The sequence below is a fragment of the Rhinoraja longicauda genome, chromosome 2, assembly GCF_053455715.1.
Source record: "Rhinoraja longicauda isolate Sanriku21f chromosome 2, sRhiLon1.1, whole genome shotgun sequence".
Taxonomy (NCBI): Eukaryota; Metazoa; Chordata; class Chondrichthyes; order Rajiformes; family Arhynchobatidae; genus Rhinoraja; species Rhinoraja longicauda.
In genome coordinates, this window is record NC_135954.1 from 50,156,634 (window position 1) to 50,175,974 (window position 19,341).

The following is a 19,341-nucleotide window of genomic DNA, read 5'->3' on the forward strand; positions in this document are numbered from 1 at the left end:
GCCCCGCACGGCCCGATTTTACCTTCTCCCTAAAATCCACAAACAGAACTGTCCTGGCATTGTTTCTGCCTGTTCATGTCCCACCAAATTAATTTCCACCTACCTTGACTCCATCCTATCCCCCCTGGTCAAATCCCTCCCCACCTATGTCCAAGACACCTCACATGCTCTCTGTCTGCTCAATAACTTCTGGTTTCCAGGCTCCCACTCCCTCATCTTTACCATAGATGTCCAGTCACTGTATACTTCCATCCCCCACAGGGATGGTCTTTAAGCCCTCCGTTTCTTCCTCGACCGTAGAACCAGCCAATCTCCATCTACTAACACTCTCCTCCGCCTAGCAGAGCTGGTTCTTACCCTCAACAACTTCTCCTTTGACTCCTCCCACTTCCTCCAAACCCGAGGCGTAGCAATGGGCACTCGCGTGGGCCCTAGCTATGCCTGCCTCTTTGTCGGGTACGTCGAACAATCCCTGTTCCAGACGTACACTGGCCCCATCCCTGAACTCTACCTCCGCTACATTGATGACTGCATTGGTGCTACCTCTTGTACCCATGCAGAACTCACCGACTTCATACATTTCCCCACTAATTTCCATTCTGCTCTTAAATATACTTGGACCATCTCCGACATCTCCCTACAGTTTCTGGATCTCACCATCTCCATCACAGGAGACAGACTAGTGACCGACGTCTACTACAAACCCACTGACTCGCACAGCTATCTGGACTACACTTCTTCCCACCCTGTCTCCTGCAAAAAGTCTATCCCCTACTCCCAATTTCTCCGTCTACGCCGCATCTGCGCCCAGGATGAGGTGTTTCGCACTAGGGCATCAGAGATGTCCTCATTCTTTAGGAAACGGGGCTTCCCCTCTTCCATTATAGATGAGGCTCTCACTAGGGCCTACTCTATATCTCGCAGCTCCGCTCTTGCTCCCCCTCCCCCCCCATTCGTAACAAGGATAGAGTCCCCCTCGTTCTCACCTTCCACCCCATCAGTCAGCGTATCCAACAAATTATACTCCAACATATCCGTCACCTCCAACGGGATCCCACTACTGGCCACATCTTCCCATCGCTTCCCCTTTCTGCTTTCCGCAGAGACCGTTCCCTCCGTAACTCCCTGGTCCACTCGTCCTTTCCTACCCAAACCACCGCTTTCCCCTGCAACCGCAGGAGATGCAACACCTGTCCCTTTACCTCCCCCCTCGACTCCATCCAAGGTCTCAAACTCTTTCCAGGTGAGGCAGAGGTTCACCTGCACCTCCTCCAACCTCATCTATTGTATCTGCTGTTCCAGATGTCAACTTCTCTACATCGGCGAGACCAAACGCAGGCTCGGTGATCGTTTTGCTCAACACCTTCACTCAGTCTGCCTTAACCAACCTGATCTCCCGGTGGCTGAGCACTTCAACTCCCCCTCCCACTCCCAGTCTGTCCTTTCTGTCATGGGCCTCCTCCAGTGTCATAGTGAGGCCCACCGCAAATTGGAGGAACAGCACCTCATATTTTGCTTGGGCAGCTTACAGCCCAGCGATATGAACATTGACTTCTCTAACTTTAGATAATTCCTCTGTCCCTCTCTTCCCCTCCCCCTTCTCAGTTCTCCCACTGTCTTCCTGTCTCCACCTATATCCTTTCTTTGTCCTGCCCCCCTGACATCAGTCTGAAGAAGGGTCTCAACCCGAAACGTCACCCATTCCTTCTCTCCAGAGATGCTGCCTGACCCGCTGAGCTACTCCAGCATTTTGTGATGCCTCGTGTTACCTACAGAGGAAAGCTGTTCCTTTGTTATGGCTGTTTGTGTTGAACAATTAGTAAGTAGGAATTACGGAAAACATTAAGTGGGACACGGAACCCGATGGGCCGGATGCAAACCATCAGGATTTCTGAACAATCATACATTGGCTTGTCAGAGTTTCACTATATTCAAAGGTTAAGGAGAGAGAACTGGAAATGATGGAAGGATAAGTGAATGTGCAGGGGGAGGACGTTGTTGGAAATTGGGAAGATGATTCAGCCACTTGTGCATTAAAATTGAACACTATGTTTGCTATGAGAACCACACACCTTAGAGTATTAGTAATTGCTGTTCCGCAAGATTAAAGTAGATAATTTTTTCCACCCACTATTGTTCATTTTGTACTTTTCCACAAATAAGACACGATCATGTCACATGCCACATCGGTACAATAGCTGTTTGGTTTGGCAAGTTTGATTGGTTCACGCAATAATAATGACCATTTCCGACAAATCACACAGGAGTAAGAGGAGACCAATGCACCACAACTCAGTATTTAATGCGTCTTTGTAATGTCATGCTAAAAATGCATGTGATAAGGCAAATAAAATATTTATAACCTAAAACTGTAATGAATACCCCTCCCCTGTCCTCGCTTGGCCCACCTCTTCCCACATTTTAGCAATCCCAAGAATATACTTTTGACACTTATTTCTCCGTAACCTAATCTCCCTCACAGTATCTTTTTAAAGAAGAGCAGTATAGATAGAGTTACTTATTCAAAGAGCTAGCATAAACATGCACAGTTGGCTGAATGGTTTCCTATACATATAAATACTAACTGCTTCTTGAACTTTCAAATGGATCGTCCATTAATTTCTTCTTCTCGTTGTGGGCGAGGATGATTTGCGGATCGGGAAGTAAGCATAAACGTTCAATTTTCTGACTCATCCTGAATTGTTGCAATCGAGGAAATACTAAATGTAGAATGTTGTCATTTTGCCTTAACCTTCACCTACATCCCTTGCGTAACATTTTTTTTAATGATAGCTCTGAAGAGGGAAGTGACCTCTTAAAAATACAGCTATCCCCACCTTCCTAGAAAATAGTCCGTATCGGTTTTCTATAGCACAAAACTGCATCATCTGCACATGCCTCAAAACACTAGAATTGAAAATAATTGATTTTTGTATTAATTTATCTTTTTCCACATCAATTCAACGGGAGCAAATTTTATTCTGCATCTCATATTTCTGGGTAGTAATTGTGTGAATTCTGTGAGGGTGTGGCGGTCCCTGGGGCTTGGGCCACTCCTTGGGTCATCCCCGTCGGCACTAGATGGAAAGGGACGAGGGACTGCCCAAGACCACGGGGTTTCCCCTAAGGGGTTTTTATCGTTTATCCCTTCGGTGGAAGTTGTGGTGTGTGGATGCAAGTTATCGGCATTAAAGATACCTTGAGACCTGCCTGGCGTCTTGCCTTATTCTGACTGTGTCCAGGCTACTACACTGGTGACCCCTTCGTTTCATCACGCGTCGTGATGGACCAGAATGCCGACCTCCACGCGGTCACGCTGAAGCTCCCGACTCTGTGGATCAAAGAGCCTGATATCTGGTTCCAGCAGGCAGAGGCACAGTTTGCTCTGCAGGGCGTGACGGTGGACGAGACCAAATACTTCTACATCCTCTGCACTCTCGATCAGGCAACCACAAGGCGAGTAAAACCTTACCTCCGCGCCGCCCCGGCAGCTAACAAATATGAAGGCCTCAAGGCGCTGCTCATAAGGAGGTTTGGCCTTAGCGAGTCCGAGTGGGCGACTCGGATCCTGCGCATGGACGGCCTCAGCGACCGTCGGCCCTCCTGGGAGTTCACCTACACCACACAATGGCGTATCATTCGCAGGCGAACAGCCTAGTAGAACGCTTCCACCGCCAACTCAAGGCGGCCCTAAAGGCTCGGCTCACTGACCCAGACTGGGTGGACGCCCTGCCGTGTGTTTTGCTGGGGATCCGCACCCAAAGAGGACTTGGCCTCCTCCTCCGCCAAGTTGGTGAATGGAGCCCCGTTAACGGTGCCCGGGGAGTTCATCCCACCAGCACAAGGCCAGGTGGAGCAGCCTGCAGCCGCCCTGCAATGTCTTCGGCAGAAGGTGGGCAAGCTGGTGCCGGTGCCCACGTCTCGTCATGGGTCGTTCCGTCCGCATGTTCCTTCTGCTCTGGAGCACGGCCAGTTTGTCTTCCTGCGCAGGGACGCTCATCGGACACCTCTCCAGCGGCCGTACGAGGGTCCCTTCAGGATCCTCGAGCATGGCTCGTCCACATTCGTCCTGGACATGGGGGGTCGGCGTGAGACCGTTTCGGTTGCGCGGCAGAAGCTGGCGCATGTGGACATTGATCAGCCTGTGCTGGTTGAGCGGCCCACCCGCGCGGTTGCCCTCTGTCTCGGGTATCCCCTCCGGTGTCTGCTCTATCCCCTCTGCCTGTCGGCAGGTAGCCGGTTCCTGTGCCGGGCATGGTGCGCGCCTGGGCTGCTCGCCTCGTGCGCTCCCCTGTCCGTTTCGTGCCTCCGGTTCTTGGGGGGGGGGGGGGGTGGAGGGGTCCTGTGGCAGTTCCTGGGATTAGGCCACTCCTTGTGTCATCCCCCTCGGCACTGGGTGGACAGGGACGAGGGACTGCCCAAGACTACGGGGTTTCCCCTGAGGGGTTTTTATCGTTCATTTCTTCGGTGGAACTCGTTCTGGTTCTGGTTGATTACTGCGCAAACACCTCATAAATGGTTATCTCGCACAGGCGTGTGGATGCAAGTTATCGGCATTAAAGATACTTGAAACCTGGCTGGCATCTAGCCTTATTCTGACTGTATCCAGGCCACTACAAGGGCAAATTTGTGTAATTCAAACTGATGAGAATTACTATTATGCTTTCTTGAGACGGGTATTATTTGGATAATTTAAGAATCAATTAAACCTTAGAATGGAAAGATTATAGGATCTCTTTGGTTGGATTAGGATGGAATGAATCATCTTCATCTATAATTATAAGTAAAAAAATATAGTAAATGTGTAGATGGATTGGTTAGTGTTTGCAGACGCCATAATTGGTGGAGTTGGGAACAGTGAGGAAGGCTGTCAAAGCATACAGTTGGATATACATACAATTGAGCGGAGAAATGGCAGATAGTCTGAGCAAGTGTGAGGTGTTGCACATTTGGAGGTCGATTGTAAGGGGAATGTATATAGTTAACGGCCAGACTGTTAACAGCATTGATGTACAGTGTGCGATCTTGGGGTCCAAGTCGATGACTCCTTGACAGTGGCCACACAAATGGATAAAGTGATAAAGAAAGCTTATGGTATGCTTGCATTCTTCAGTCATGCTATTGAGTTTAAGAATCAGAAAAATGTTATGTTTTAGAGAGGAACATGAATATGCTGGGGATGGAGGGATTATGTATCACATGCAGGCAGAGGAGATTAGTTTAACCGCATCATGTTCTGCAGGGCCATTGTGGGCTGAGGGCTTGTTCTTGTGCAATGCCGTTCTATGTTCTCATTTGTGACGTTTTATTTTAAAGTTAATTTTCAGGACAGAATCAAGTCTATTTGATTTATGTCACTATTTTGATTTGGAGAATCACTTCCTATTGCTCAACCAGTTTATCATTTTGTTCCTTCCTTATATGCTTATCCAACCTCTTAAATATATGAGTGCCATTTGCTGCAATGTTCTTTGTGGCACTGACTCCCACATTATCATTTTTGGGTAAAGAGTTCCTAGTTATAGTGAACATGTCACTAAAATTATTGCCAGCTGTTTTGTACCAAGAAAGTGGAATTTGTGATTGACTTGGCTGACACAATAAGGCAGAAAAATAGGTATTCCAGAAATTGGTGTGTGCAGTTTGCAAGCTACTAGTATTTATGGCCTTTACAAACAATTTGTTTGTATGAGTAAGTGTTGATGCAAAATTGTGAACACGTGTGGTCTCTTTGTGCTGTATTCCAGCTAAAACTAGAGGTGGTTTTAATATCAAAAAGGAAAAAGTGGTGGGGATATTTTGTTGGTTAGGCAGTATTTGTGAACATTCTCACCTCAGATGCTGCTCATTGTTGATGAGTATCTCTAATATTTTCTGTTGATATTTAATGTCTTCATGGAGTCATTTAGTTATACATTATTTTTTGCATCTGTGTTGATTTACAATGTTCCAATCACCCTAAAATATTTCAATCTGGAAGGAAAGCATTCCAATGTATTCCACAAATAACATTTAACATTTGTTTAAAGTTTTCGCTCTTTATAAAATTGTGCTGGCATTTTGAAAGAGGGATCAAAACAATCCCACTCTTGTCCCCTTCGAGGCTCCTGTTCAGCTATTTATCTAATTCTCTCTTAAAAGTTATTAATCAATTCACCATCATTTCAGACTGGTCACTAGTCAGCATATAAAACAACATGCACCTACTGATCCTTTTCTTGATTGCCTTGTCTAAATCTTCTGGTTACCAGCTGTTTGAAATTCCAGATTTATTTAATTACTTTAATTTCCACTCCTGCCACGGTAGGATTCAACTCATACTTTGTGGATCAGTACTTTAGGACTCTGATTGCTGGTCCTGTAGCTTAATACCTAATGAGATTAATAGATAATTAATAAGATGGACAACTTTTGCATTATCACATGCATTAGTGTGAAGATACAAAATACTGTTGATTACCGAGGTTTAGTTTAGAGACAGCATGTAAACAGGCTTTTCGATCCACCGAGCCCGCGATGACAAATGATCATCTGTACACTAGTTCTAGCCATATATTAGGGACAATTTACAAAAGCCAATTAACATACAAACCCGTGTTCTGGTGCAATGGTCTCCTCTTAGAAAATATAGAAAGTAGGTGCAGGAGGAGGCCATTCGGCCCTTCGAGCAAGCACCGCTATTCATTGTGATCATGGCTGATCATTCACAATCAGAAACCCATGCCTGCCTTCTCCCCATATCCCTTGATTCTGCTAGCCCCAAGAGCTCTATTTAACTCTCTTTTAAATTCATCCAGTGAATTGGCCTCTACTGCCTTCTGTGGCAGAGAATTCCACAAATTGATAACTCTCTTACCACTGGATAATTTGTCAAGAGCAGGAAGTTTTTTTGTTATTGAGGGAACTAGTCAAACTTGCAAAACCAGATAGCTGTTCTAACAATGTGGCATGAACACACCTTTTTAAAAAAAAAAGATCTTACGGAAAAAAACAATATGAACAAGAGTGGATGGTTGAACGAATCCATCTTAACTACACCTGGGCCCTGTTTTCCTCTCCTCCGTTTAAGCTTAACACGTTCACTGGAAAATTTATCATGCACCTGTGGAAAATGTTATTGTAGCTCTGTGTAAGATCTTTAAAATAAAAGTGAATTCAATGGAAATTAAGTTACTAATCAGTAATAGTCCAGAAATTCTGCTAGTCCAGCACCATCTATGTCCCCAGTGTTAATGCATTATTAGAATTTTGATGTACTCTCCCATTCAACTCACCACCTCAACTTTTCTCTCCTTTTCTGTATTTTCATTCTTTCTACATCTAATATTTTCAGCTCCTTTACTCCCTCTTTCAGTTATTCGCCCTTGAAACCTTTTCACTGAAATGTCCACTTGATTTTGTTTAATTGTGCGATGATGTCCTATAAGATCCCCTCTCATTCTTCTCAATTCCAGTGAATATAAGCCGAGTCGATCCATTCTTTCATCACCTGTCAGTCCCGCCATCCCGGGAATTAACCTGGTGAACCTATGCTGCACTCCCTCAATAGCAAGAATGTCCTTCCTCATATTAGGAGACCAAAACTGTCCACAATACTCCAGGTGTGGTCTCACCTAGAGCCCAGTACAACTGCAGTACGACCTCCCTGCTCCTATACTCAAATCCTCTCGCAATGCAGGTCAACATGCCATTTGCTTTCTTTAATGCCTGTTGTACCTGCATGCTTACTTTCAATGACTGATGTACAAGGACACCCAGTCTCGTTGCACTTCCCCTTTTTCTAATCTGACAACATTCAGATAATTGCCGCCTTGTTCGGGCCATCAAAGAGGATAACCTCATATTTATCCACATTATAGTGCATCTGCCATGCATCTGTCCACTCACCCAAGTCACCCTGCAGCCTCATAACATCCTCCTCACAGCTCACACTGCCACCCAGCTTTGTGTCATCCACAAACTTGGAGATGTTACATTTAATTTCTTTGCCTGAATCGTATATATATATATATATATATATATTGTAAATAACTGGTATCCCAGCACTGAGCATTGCGGCACCCCACTAGTCACTGCCTGCCATTCTGAAAAGGACCCATTAATTCCTACTCTGCATTCTGTCTGCCAACCAGTTCTCTATACATGTCAATAACCTACGCCCAATACCATGTGCTCTAATTTTGCACACTAATCTATTGTGTGGGACCTTGTCAAAGGCTTTTTGAAAGTCCAGATACACCACATCCACTGGCTCTCCCTTATCCATCCATACTGGACTTCCTCTGTCTGACAGAAACCTGGCAACAACCTCTGGATTACCTCTCACTCAACCTCACTACACCCAACGGATACTCCTACATCAATAAACCACGCTCGGAAGGCCGAGGTGGTGGGATTGCCGTAATTCACCGACAGGACTTCAAGATCAACCTCATCTCCATCTCATCTGCTCCGTCATTTGAACACCTGGCTTTCAAACTCTCTGGCCACACAAAATTAGTCATGGCAGTTGTCTACCGCCCTCCCAAACCACACCCATCATTCCTTTCTGACTTCTCTGACTTTCTGACCCAGTTCTGTTCTCTCTCCCCCTCAATCCTCCTCCTCGGTGATTTCAACATCCACATGGACTCCACTGACTCCACAATAACCGCTGACTTCACTGAAATACTCAACTGCTTTAACCTCACTCAACACGTACATTTTCCCACCCATAACCGTGGGCACATTCTGGACCTTGTCTGCTCCACTGGACTAAATCTACATCACCTCTCTGGCTCCGACCCCACCCTCTCTGATCACTTAGCCATCACCATGTCCATCAACATTCCCACCCCAGCTCCAAAGCAAAAACGCAAAATAAACTTCCACAAGCTGAACTCTGTTTCACCTACCTCGCTCTCATCCTCCCTCTCTGAAATAATGTCCGCCTCTCCCTTCGTTGACCTCCACAGCCCCTCTGACCTCACTGACTACTACAACCGCACTCTCTCCTCCTGCCTCGACCAGCTTGCACCTATAAAAACCAAAACAGTTTCCTTCACCCACTCTGCTCCCTGGTTTACCCCTGAACTCCGCGTGATGAAAACTCATGCCCGCCAACTTGAAAGACTCCGCAACAAAACAGGTCTCACAATTCACTCCCAAGCCTACAAAGACCACATACAGCACTATAAAGATGCCCTCTCCCATGCCCACTCCACCTACTACTCTCAAATAATTCACTCTGGCTCCGGAAACCCAAAAACACTCTTCTCTACAATAAACAAACTCCTCAGCCCCCTGGACACCATCTCCCAATCATTCACAGTTGACAAATGCACCACTTTCCTTTCATTCTTCCAAAGCAAAATAGACAACATCTACAGCACCTTAACCACCAACGCACCTGCTCCCCCTCAAACCACCTGCCCCCCCTTATCCTGTCAGCCCCTGCCTCAGTTCTCCCCAATCTCCACCACCGACCTCTCTGACCTCTTCACAGGAATAAAAACTGCCACCTGCTCTCTGGACCCCATCCCCTCCAGCTTTGTCAAGGCCTGCCTTCCTGCTCTCTCTCCACTTATCACTGCAACAATAAACTCCTCCCTGTCCACTGGCATCGTCCCGCCATCCCTCAAAATCGCTGCTGTCACCCCCATTCTGAAAAAACCTGGTCTAAACCCTGACACCCCAAACAACTTCAGACCAATCTCCAACCTACCCTTTCTGTCCAAAGTTTTGGAACGTGCTGTAGCTTCCCAACTCAAATACCACCTCTCTACCAATAACCTGTATGAAACTTTCCAATCCGGATTCCGCTCAAACCACTGTACTGAAACTGCGCTCCTCAAAATCACAAACGACATTCTCCTCTCCTCCGACGCTGGCAACCTCAACATCCTCATCCTACTTGACCTCAGCGCCGCCTTTGACACCATAAATCACTCCATTCTCCTCACCCGACTTGAAACCTCCCTTAACATCACCGGCACAGCCCTATCCTGGTTTAAATCTTACCTCTCTGACAGACACCAGTTCATCTCCATTAACAACTGTAAATCCCCCACCGCTCCCCTCCCCCAAGGTGTCCCCCAAGGCTCAGTCCTTGGCCCCCTCCTCTTCATCCTCTACCTGTTCCCCCTTGGTCAATTAATCCGCCGTCATGGTCTCAACTTCCACTGCTTCGCCGATGATATCCAGCTCCTCATCTCCACCAAGTCAATCTCCTCCACCACACACTCTACACTGACAAACTGCATTACTGAAATAAAATCTTGGCTTCAATCAAACTTCCTCAAACTCAATTGCAACAAATCTGAAATCATCATCATTGGTCCAAAAATGCTCACCAAATCCACCCAAAACTTCATCCTCAACATTGATGGTCTCCCAGTATCCACCTCACCTCACATCCGGAATCTTGGAATCATCCTTGATCAAACCCTCTCCTTCGACAAACACATCAAACACATCACAAAGACAGCCTTCTTCCACCTCAAAAACATTGCCCGTCTCCGTCCATCCCTCTCCTCCACAGCTGCAGAAACCCTCATCCACGCCTTCATCACCTCCCGTCTGGACTACTGCAACAGCCTCCTCTATGGCGCACCCTCAAAAATCATCAATAAACTTCAATACATTCAAAACTCCGCTGCCCGTCTACTCACACACACCTCGATCCGTGACCATATCACCCCCGTCCTTTATAAACTCCACTGGCTCCCCATCCCCCAGAGAATCCAGTACAAAATCCTCCTCATAACCTACAAAGCCCTCCATAACCTGGCCCCATCCTACCTGACCGACCTCCTCCACAGGCACACTCCCACCTGCACCCTCCGCTCTGCCGCTGCCAATCTCCTATCCCCCCACATCCGGACTAAACTCAGATCCTGGGGGGACAGGGCTTTCTCCATCGCTGCTCCCACCCTATGGAACTCACTACCCCAAACCGTTAGAGACTCCCCCACACTCACCACATTCAAAACATCGCTGAAGTCTCACCTGTTCAGTACTGCCTTCAACCACTGAAGGTCACCTCACCTTCTGTCTCCTTTCTCTGTTCATTTACTTATTTATCTATTTATTAATTTCCCTATGTTCTCAAAATCTCTGTAAAGCGTCTTTGAGTATATGAAAAGCGCTATATAAATAAAATGTATTATTACTAGTTACATCCTCAAAAAATTCCAGCAGATTAGTCGAGCATGATTTCCCCGTCATAAATCCATGCTGACTTTGACCGATCCTGTCACTGCTTTCCAAATGCGCTGCTATTACATCTTTAATAATCGACTCAAGCATCTTCCCCACTACCGAGGTAGTGTAATATTGAAAATATATTTGGACAGGTACATGGATAGGAAAGGTTTAGAGGGATATGGGCAAATAGGACTTGCTTGGATGGGGCATCTTTGTCAGCATGGATAAGTTGGGTCAAACGGCCTGTTTCTGTGTTGTATGACTCAATGACTCTACTGATTTGTTCTTGTTTTGTCAGATAGAATTTGAAACCAACTGATCCTAAATACAGATGTTCTCATCCATGTCCCTCAAATCCCCTCCCAAATTCCCAGATACTGCTAGAAGTCATAGCTCTCCTTCATAGTATAACATACGCAAGTATGTTGTGATACATCTGAGTTTCTGGTCTATTTCCCCCCTCGGAAAGCTGAGTATTCACAAATTGAATTTCTTTTGTGCAGCAGAATAATGGTGCTGAAGGAGGCTTAAACATGTAGATTGTATTAGCTAAAACCATTTTAATGTGTGAGTGAAGAACATTTTTAATATTTTGAAAGAAGGAAAAAAATAATTTGCCCTGATTTTAAATTCCACATTTCTGATTCTTGACTAATTTCTTTCCTATATTCTCTCTAGATTTCTTTGATAGCGGCCTAACGTCTTCTGCAGTTTCTCATTCTGGATCTATCCAAAAGCCAGAACGACCAGACAAGACTGTGGAAAGGTGAAATTCTGATGTGGTAATTATGAACTAATTACAGAGCAAGTTTAGTAATTGCGCCACTTACAATTAGTCCTCATGATTTAAAGTACTACTCAATTTCTGAAAAATAAGTTTATTACATTCCAGCTGTTTTAATTATATTTTTATAAGCATATAATTTTTGGCCAAGGTATCTCTACCTTATAAACATTTTCTGAATAAAACATGAAAAAAATACAGCACAGGAGCAGGCTCTTCGGCAAACAATGCCCGTACCAAACTTGATGTCAGATTAAACTAATCTCTGCTTGCATGTGATCCATATCCATTCATTCCCTGCATATCCCTGATCCAATCTAAAAGCCTCTTAAATGCCGCTATCTTATCTGCCTCCGCTATCACTTCTGGCAACTGCCACTCTATGTAAATAAAACAAACTCCCCCTTAAACTTTGCCTCTCTCACCTGAAAGCCATGCTCTCTAATCTTTGATATTTCCATCCTGGGAAAAAGGCTCTACTTCTATCCCTATCCATACCTATAATTTTATACATAATAAACCCTCGTTTGAAGAGACATCTTTATAACAGATTTTGGTTCTAGCAGACGGTCCTGCCGCCCCACCCCTGGCTCGCAAGGTGCACCAGCGAGCCCTTCGTCACTCAGAGCATGGTACGGTTGACGCGACTCATTGCTCGTTGTAGCCCCTGGGGACAGTGCTTTCTTCAAGCCGTTTCCATCGACATGATTTGTTTGGTCTCTGTGAGGCTCCCTCCCCTCTCACCAGCTACTGCTTCTCTTCTGTCGGCCCATTGCTTTGTCCGCTTGGTCTCTCCCCCATTCCATTGTTGCTGCCTCCTTTCTTCTCCCCAGAGTCGCCGACATACTCCACCTTGGAAGCTGGGAACGGACAACGTGACAGCCGACAGGAAGAATCATGATCAGGAGGAATGTTATCATGTATTGTCTTTCTGCTGACTGGTTTGCGCACAACAAAAGCTTTTCACTGTACCTCAGTACATGTGACAATAAACTAAACTCAAAAAGGGTAGCTGGTGAGAAGGAAGGCAGCCACATGGTGAACGAGTGCAGCCTGTCGGTGGTAGCGACCTGAAGATGGCGCTGCCGGCCCAGATCTACAACATGAGCCGCATCAACTGGACCGTGCAGCAGCTGGTGAAGGGCTTGCTGGTGCAGACCAGCGGCATCGGCACCTAATTTTAAGGTGAAACGACACAATGTGTTGGAGTAACTCAGCAGCCTGAATCAGTGTGAAGAATGGTTGTGGTGTTACCTCTACATGTTCTCCAGAGATATAGCCGGACCCGCTGAGTTACTCAAGCATGATGTGTCCTTTTGTGTGTTAACCAACATCTGCAGTTCTTTGCTTCAACGATATAGAAAGATAATACCCTATTCTGTTACAGCGGACAATCAGCAATAACAGACACCAATTTTCCCCTTTATAACAAGGGTTATAACAAGGGTTTACTGAACTTCTATCAGGTCCCCACTCAGTCTTTGGCGCTCCAGATTACTTTTAGCACTTTATGTTACTATATATTGCCAGAAAATTATTAAAATAGGAAAAATACAGTAATTTTAATGAACTCAATATTATGAAGAAATGTATTCTCAAAATGTGGTTGTAGTTGAAAGGTTTTGCATTTATTGCTCAGCTGTTGAGTAGCAGGTTGTGTGATTTCATCGGAATTGCTGCATATCTCGTGGTATATATTTGTGAAAGCTAAAAAAGTATGAAAAAGGAATTCATGTTCACTTACAGACTAAAATATTAACATTTCGAAAGCTAAACTAAATGTTTATGATAGAATATTATATTCAATCTAATTGACTGTAGAGGTCATGTCATGTTTAAACAATATGAATTAAACTGCTGGTGATTAATTTCTTCAAAAAGTGATCAGAATTATCTTGTTGCTTCAGGAAAGAAAATACAGCGGAAGCTTTGCCAGAAGGATTCTTTGATGATCCAGTAAAAGATGCAAGGGCAAGTACACTATAGAATGTACATCATTCTCCAAAGCTGTCACATTGTTATACAAATGTCTGTGTTCAGTCTCTGTATTTGATGATCTGTAGAGGGCAACACAAACCTGTTATGCTTCTGACAACTGACTATTTCAGAGCCTGCATATACTTATCACCTCACTCACTATACAGGTGCGGAAGGTCGACCCGCCAAAAGATCAAATGGATAAAGAGTGGGATGAATTTCAGAAAGAAATCAGACAGATTAATACGGTGAGTTGATGTTTCAAACTCTTTGACAAAACAAGAATTAATAAAGGATCTAACTTGGAGAAAATACAATCAATGTTCAATAGTACTTTATTGTCTCATGCACAATGTACAGTGTTTTTTTTTGTATATAGTTCAGTAAAAATCGTATGTACTTAGGCAGAATCATACTCGAGTCCAAGAGAGCAAGAATAGTAGATTACACTGAAGCAGTACACAAGTCGCCACGTTTCCAGACACTCTATTGTATCCATCAAATTTCAAAGATGTTAAATGGTAGAGTCTTCCATACCCTCAACCGTGGATTGAGACTTGGGCTTATTTCAGTAAAAGATATTGCTCATACATTGATAGTGAATTTATTTGGACTATGGCTTAGAGCAATTTGTCTTGTAAATCTTACGTTTCTGCCAAACCAAAATGCAACCCTGAGTCCAAGACGCAGAGGTCTCTGATGATGGACAACCCTGATCTAATCTCTGCCATGTTCTGGCCTTCACAATAAGCCATTTGATTACTGCTTGGGAGTTTTTACCTTGGACTTTTTGTTTCAATTTCAGCACACAGTAAGTAAGTAACTCCTAATTTGATCTTGGGCGACTCAATATCAAAACTTTAGTCGAAGAACCATGCAAAGTCATAACCAAAAGACATTTATGTAATTGGAGTCAAAATGTTTCATTAAATTACAACACAGTTCATCTATTAATTTAAAGACATTCCCCATTATTTAGGAAGGTAGTAGGAAAATAACTGCAGATGCTGGTACAAATCGAAGGTATCACAAAATGCTGGAGTAACTCAGCAGGCCAGGCAGCATCTAGGAGAGAAGGAATGGGTGATGTCTCGGGTTGAGACGCTTCCCCAGACTATTATCTCAATGGTGTTGGGTTAGGTAGGGGGAAGTGCCGCGAGACCTGGGTGTCCTTGTACACCAGTCACTGAAAGTTGGCGTGCAGGTACAGCAGGCAGTGAAGAAAGCTAATGGAATGTTGGCGTTCATAACGAGAGTATTTCAGTATAGGAGTAAAGAGGTTCTTCTGCAGTTGTATAGGGCCCTGGTAAGACCACATCTGGAGTATTGTGTACAGTTTTGGTCTCCTAATTTGAGGAAGGACATCCTTGTAATTAAGGCAGTGCAGCGTAGGTTCACGAGATTGATCCCTGAGATGGCGGGACTGTCATATGAGGAAAGATTGAAAAGACTAGGCTTGCATTCACTGGAGTTTAGAAGGATGAGAGGGGATCTTATAGAAACATATAAAATTATAAAAGGACTGGATAAGCTAGATGCAGGAAAAATGTTCCCAATGTTGGTCGAGTCCAGAACCAGGGGCCACAGTCTTAGAATAAAGGGGAGGCCATTTAAAACTGATGTAAGAAGGAACTTTTTCACCCAGTGAGTTGTGAATTTGTGGAATTCTCTGCCACAGAGGGCAGTGGAGGCCAAATCACTGGATGGATTTAAGAGAGAGTTAGATAGAGCTCTAGGGGCTAGTGGAATCAAGGGATATGGGGAGAAGGCAGGCACGGGTTATTGATTGTGGACGATCAGCCATGATCACAATGAATGGCTGTGCTGGTGCGAAGGGCCGAATGGTCTCCTCCTGCACCTATTTTCTATGTTTCTATCTTGGGTATAAACCAGCACATCTATGCAACAAAGCACCCTTAGGACCTTGCGTGTTTTTATGAAGGCTCCTCTAATTCTCCTAAACACTAAGAAATACAGATACAAACTCACAAACCGCTCTTTAGTTTAAAACTAAACATATAATGAATATTTGTCCAACTTTATTTACCATTACTTTCTTTACAACCCAAAGGTTTCTGAAGCAATCGTAGCAGAAAATGATGAAGAAGTTCGGTTGGATAGACAGATAGAAGAAATCGATGAACAAATGTGAGTTAAAACAGATTTCATTTAACAGTGCGGGAAAAATGTAGTTATAACTAAATATCTAATTGGAAGAAAATACATCATATTTGCAGTACTTTATAAATGTACGATGTTGAATTGAGATTTAAAAGTGAAAGTGCCACACTGGTTGATTTCTGAGGTAAATAGCCTTTATTGCATTATCTTGCTTTGGTGATTGTATGTAGTGTCATTACTTAGTTACTTGTCTCTATCACAACCGGTTTTTGCATATTTTTTGCTTTGCAGTGTGATTCCAAAAGCCTTTGCAAAACCAACATTTATGCTGTGCCTTACAGAAATTTCCACATTTCTTCTCTGCCCACCTTATAGAGTCTTAGAGTGATACAGGCCCTTCGGCCCAACTTGCCCACACCGGCCAACATGTCCCAGCTACACTAGTCCCACCTGCCTGCATTTGGTCCATATCCTACCAAACTTGTCCTATCCATGTACCTGTCTAACTGTTTCTTAAACAATGGGATAGTCCCAGCCTCAACTACGTCCTCTGGCAGCTTCGTCCAAAAACCCACCACCCTTTGTGTGGAAAAAGTTACCCCTCAGTTTCCTATTAAATCTTTCCCCCTTCACCTTGAACCTATGTCCTCTGGTCCTCGATTCCTCCTCACTGGGAAAGAGACTCTGTGCATCTACCCAATCTATTCCTCCTGCGCTCCAAGGAATAGAGTCCCAGCCAACTCAACCTCTACCTATAGCTCACACCCTCTAGTCCTGGCAATATCCTCGTAAATCATCTCTGAACCCTTTCAAGCGTGACAATATCTTTCCTATAACATGGTGCCCAGAACTAAACACAATACTCTAACATCTTATACAACACCTCCCAACTTCTATACTCAGTACTCTGACTGATGAAGGCCAATGTGTCAAAAGCCTTTTTGACCGCCTTATCTACCTGCGACTCGACCTTCAAGGAACCATGCAACTGCACTCCTAGATCCCTCTGCTCTACAAACACTCCCCAGAGGCCTACAATTCACTGTGTAGGTCCTGCCCTTGTCAGACTTCCCAAAATGCAATAACTCGCATTTCTCTCTATTAAATTCCATCCACTATTCCTCAACCCACCTGGCCAATCGATCAAGATCCTGCTGCAATGTTTTCACAACCATCTTCACTATCTGCAAAAACACCCACTTTTGTATCATCAGCAAACTTGCTAATCTTGTCCTGTATCATATCATATCATATCATATATATACAGCCGGAAACAGGCCTTTTCGGCCCTCCAAGTCCGTGCCGCCCAGCGATCCCCGTACATTAACACTATCCTACACCCACTAGGGACAATTTTTACATTTACCCAGCCAATTAACCTACATACCTGTATGTTCTCATCCAAATCATTGATGTAGATGACAAACAGTAACGGGGCCCAACACCGAACCCTGACGCACACCACTAGTCACAGGTCTCCAGTCTGGGAAGCAACCTTCCACTATCACCCTCTGCTTCCTTCAATGAAGCCAATTTGCTATCCATTCAGCTATCTCTCCTTGGATCCTATGTGATCTAACCTTCCAGAGCAGCCTACCATGCCCAATGCCTTACTGAAATCCATGTATACAACATCTACAGCTCTGCCCTCATCAACCTTTTTGGTCACGTCTTCAAAAAAGTGAATCAGATTTGTGAGACACGACCTCCCACGTATAAAACCATGCTGACTCTCCCTAATCAGTCCTTATCCATCCAAAAGCCTGTATAACCTAGCCCTTGGAATACTCTCCAGTAACTTTCCAACTACTGATGTTAAGCTCACCGGCCTATAGTTCCCAGCATTTTCCCTGCAGCCCTTCTTAAATATAGGCACAACATTTGCCACATTCTGGCACTTCTCCTATATTTAAGGATGACTCATAAATTTCAACCAAGGCTCCCGCAATTTCCTCTAGTTTCCCACAATGTCCTCGGATATATCTGATCAGGCCCTGGAGATTTGTCTACCTTCATACACGATAGTACCTTCAGTACCTCTTCGATGGTAACACTGACTACTCTCAAGACACTTCCATTGACTGCCCCAAGTTCCTCCGTCCTCTTTTCCATACAAAGCCTTTGGAACATTTGTTTATACATAAATGTTGGTGATCGCAATGTAAATTGAATGCAATTATTTAATATTTAAATTCTTAGGCCCCCTTGGTCATGGCTGACCATGGGTGATGCATCCTAGTTGGCTGCTTGCTCCACACCTCGGCTAGGTGGCTTCGCATGTGGCTGAATAGACCAATGTGGGAGTGACAGTCTCTGTCGCAAAGGTCACATTTGTGTGTGGTCTCTGGTTTGTTGAAGTTGCTGCGCTCCTATCTGCGTGCCCGCTTTTCTGCTGCTGCATTCATCAGTTTCTCTTCCCCCGTTTTGCGATGTTGGTTCAGTGTACCTCTCCACCTCGTACGGTCAGCTGCAAGGCTTTCCCAGGACTCCACATCGATGTCGAGCGCCTTCAAATCTCTCTTGCAGACATCCTTGTAACGTACCTGATGGTTCTCCTCCCAGATGTTAGCTCTCCATAGAGGATGTCTTTTGGAATACGGCCATCCTCCATGCGGTGGACATGGCCCAGCCACCACAGCCTGCGCTGCCTGAGTAGAGTGTACATACTCGGAAGGCCAGCGCGAGCAGAATCTCGGCGTTGGACACTCTGTCTTGCCAGGATATACCCAGGAGAGGAGAGGGGAGGGGAGAGGAGCGGGGAGGAGAGAGGAGCGGGGAGGAGAGGAGAGGGAACGACTGAGGCCGGGCGGGCGGCGGTGCTGCCGGCGGCCATCTTGTTTTGGCGAGTGAGGAGCAAATGAAGTCGAACGTGGAGCATTGTGACGTCAGACGCTGAGGAGTTTCGGGAAATGGGTTAGAAAGTGAATTTTTAAACTTTAAAATGTCTGTAACTTTAACAATGTAGCTTGAATTTGAATGAGAGTTGTTACATAACATGCCCAGGATAATGGTGAGTAACGTGGTGCAAATATTGTGGCGCCACGGTGTACCGTTTTGGCTGTGCGAAGCACCAAAGTTATGGTGTGCATAAACACACATACACACGGACAGAGAGTTTTAGTTGGATGGATGGATGGCCTTGCAAAATGCTCACCATACTAAATTATGTACATACTACAAATGCTGAACATACTACATACTTTAAGGTGATAATCGAACTCTTGCATTTAATATTCGGATTACCTGCTTAGAAAGTCCAAGATTTTATGAATTTG

At 44.8% G+C, this 19,341-nt stretch overlaps 1 protein-coding gene across 1 annotated transcript in view; it reads left to right on the forward strand.

Moving 5' to 3' along the window:
* The window catches only part of znf830 (zinc finger protein 830), a 48,069-nt gene that overhangs the window by 22,508 nt on the left and 6,220 nt on the right, over positions 1–19,341 (forward strand). The window contains exons 6-9 of the mRNA XM_078428060.1: positions 11,863–11,950; positions 13,876–13,939; positions 14,113–14,193; positions 16,017–16,093. Coding sequence (XP_078284186.1) covers positions 11,863–11,950; positions 13,876–13,939; positions 14,113–14,193; positions 16,017–16,093 — 310 coding nt within the window. The remainder of the gene's footprint in view (positions 1–11,862; positions 11,951–13,875; positions 13,940–14,112; positions 14,194–16,016; positions 16,094–19,341) is intronic.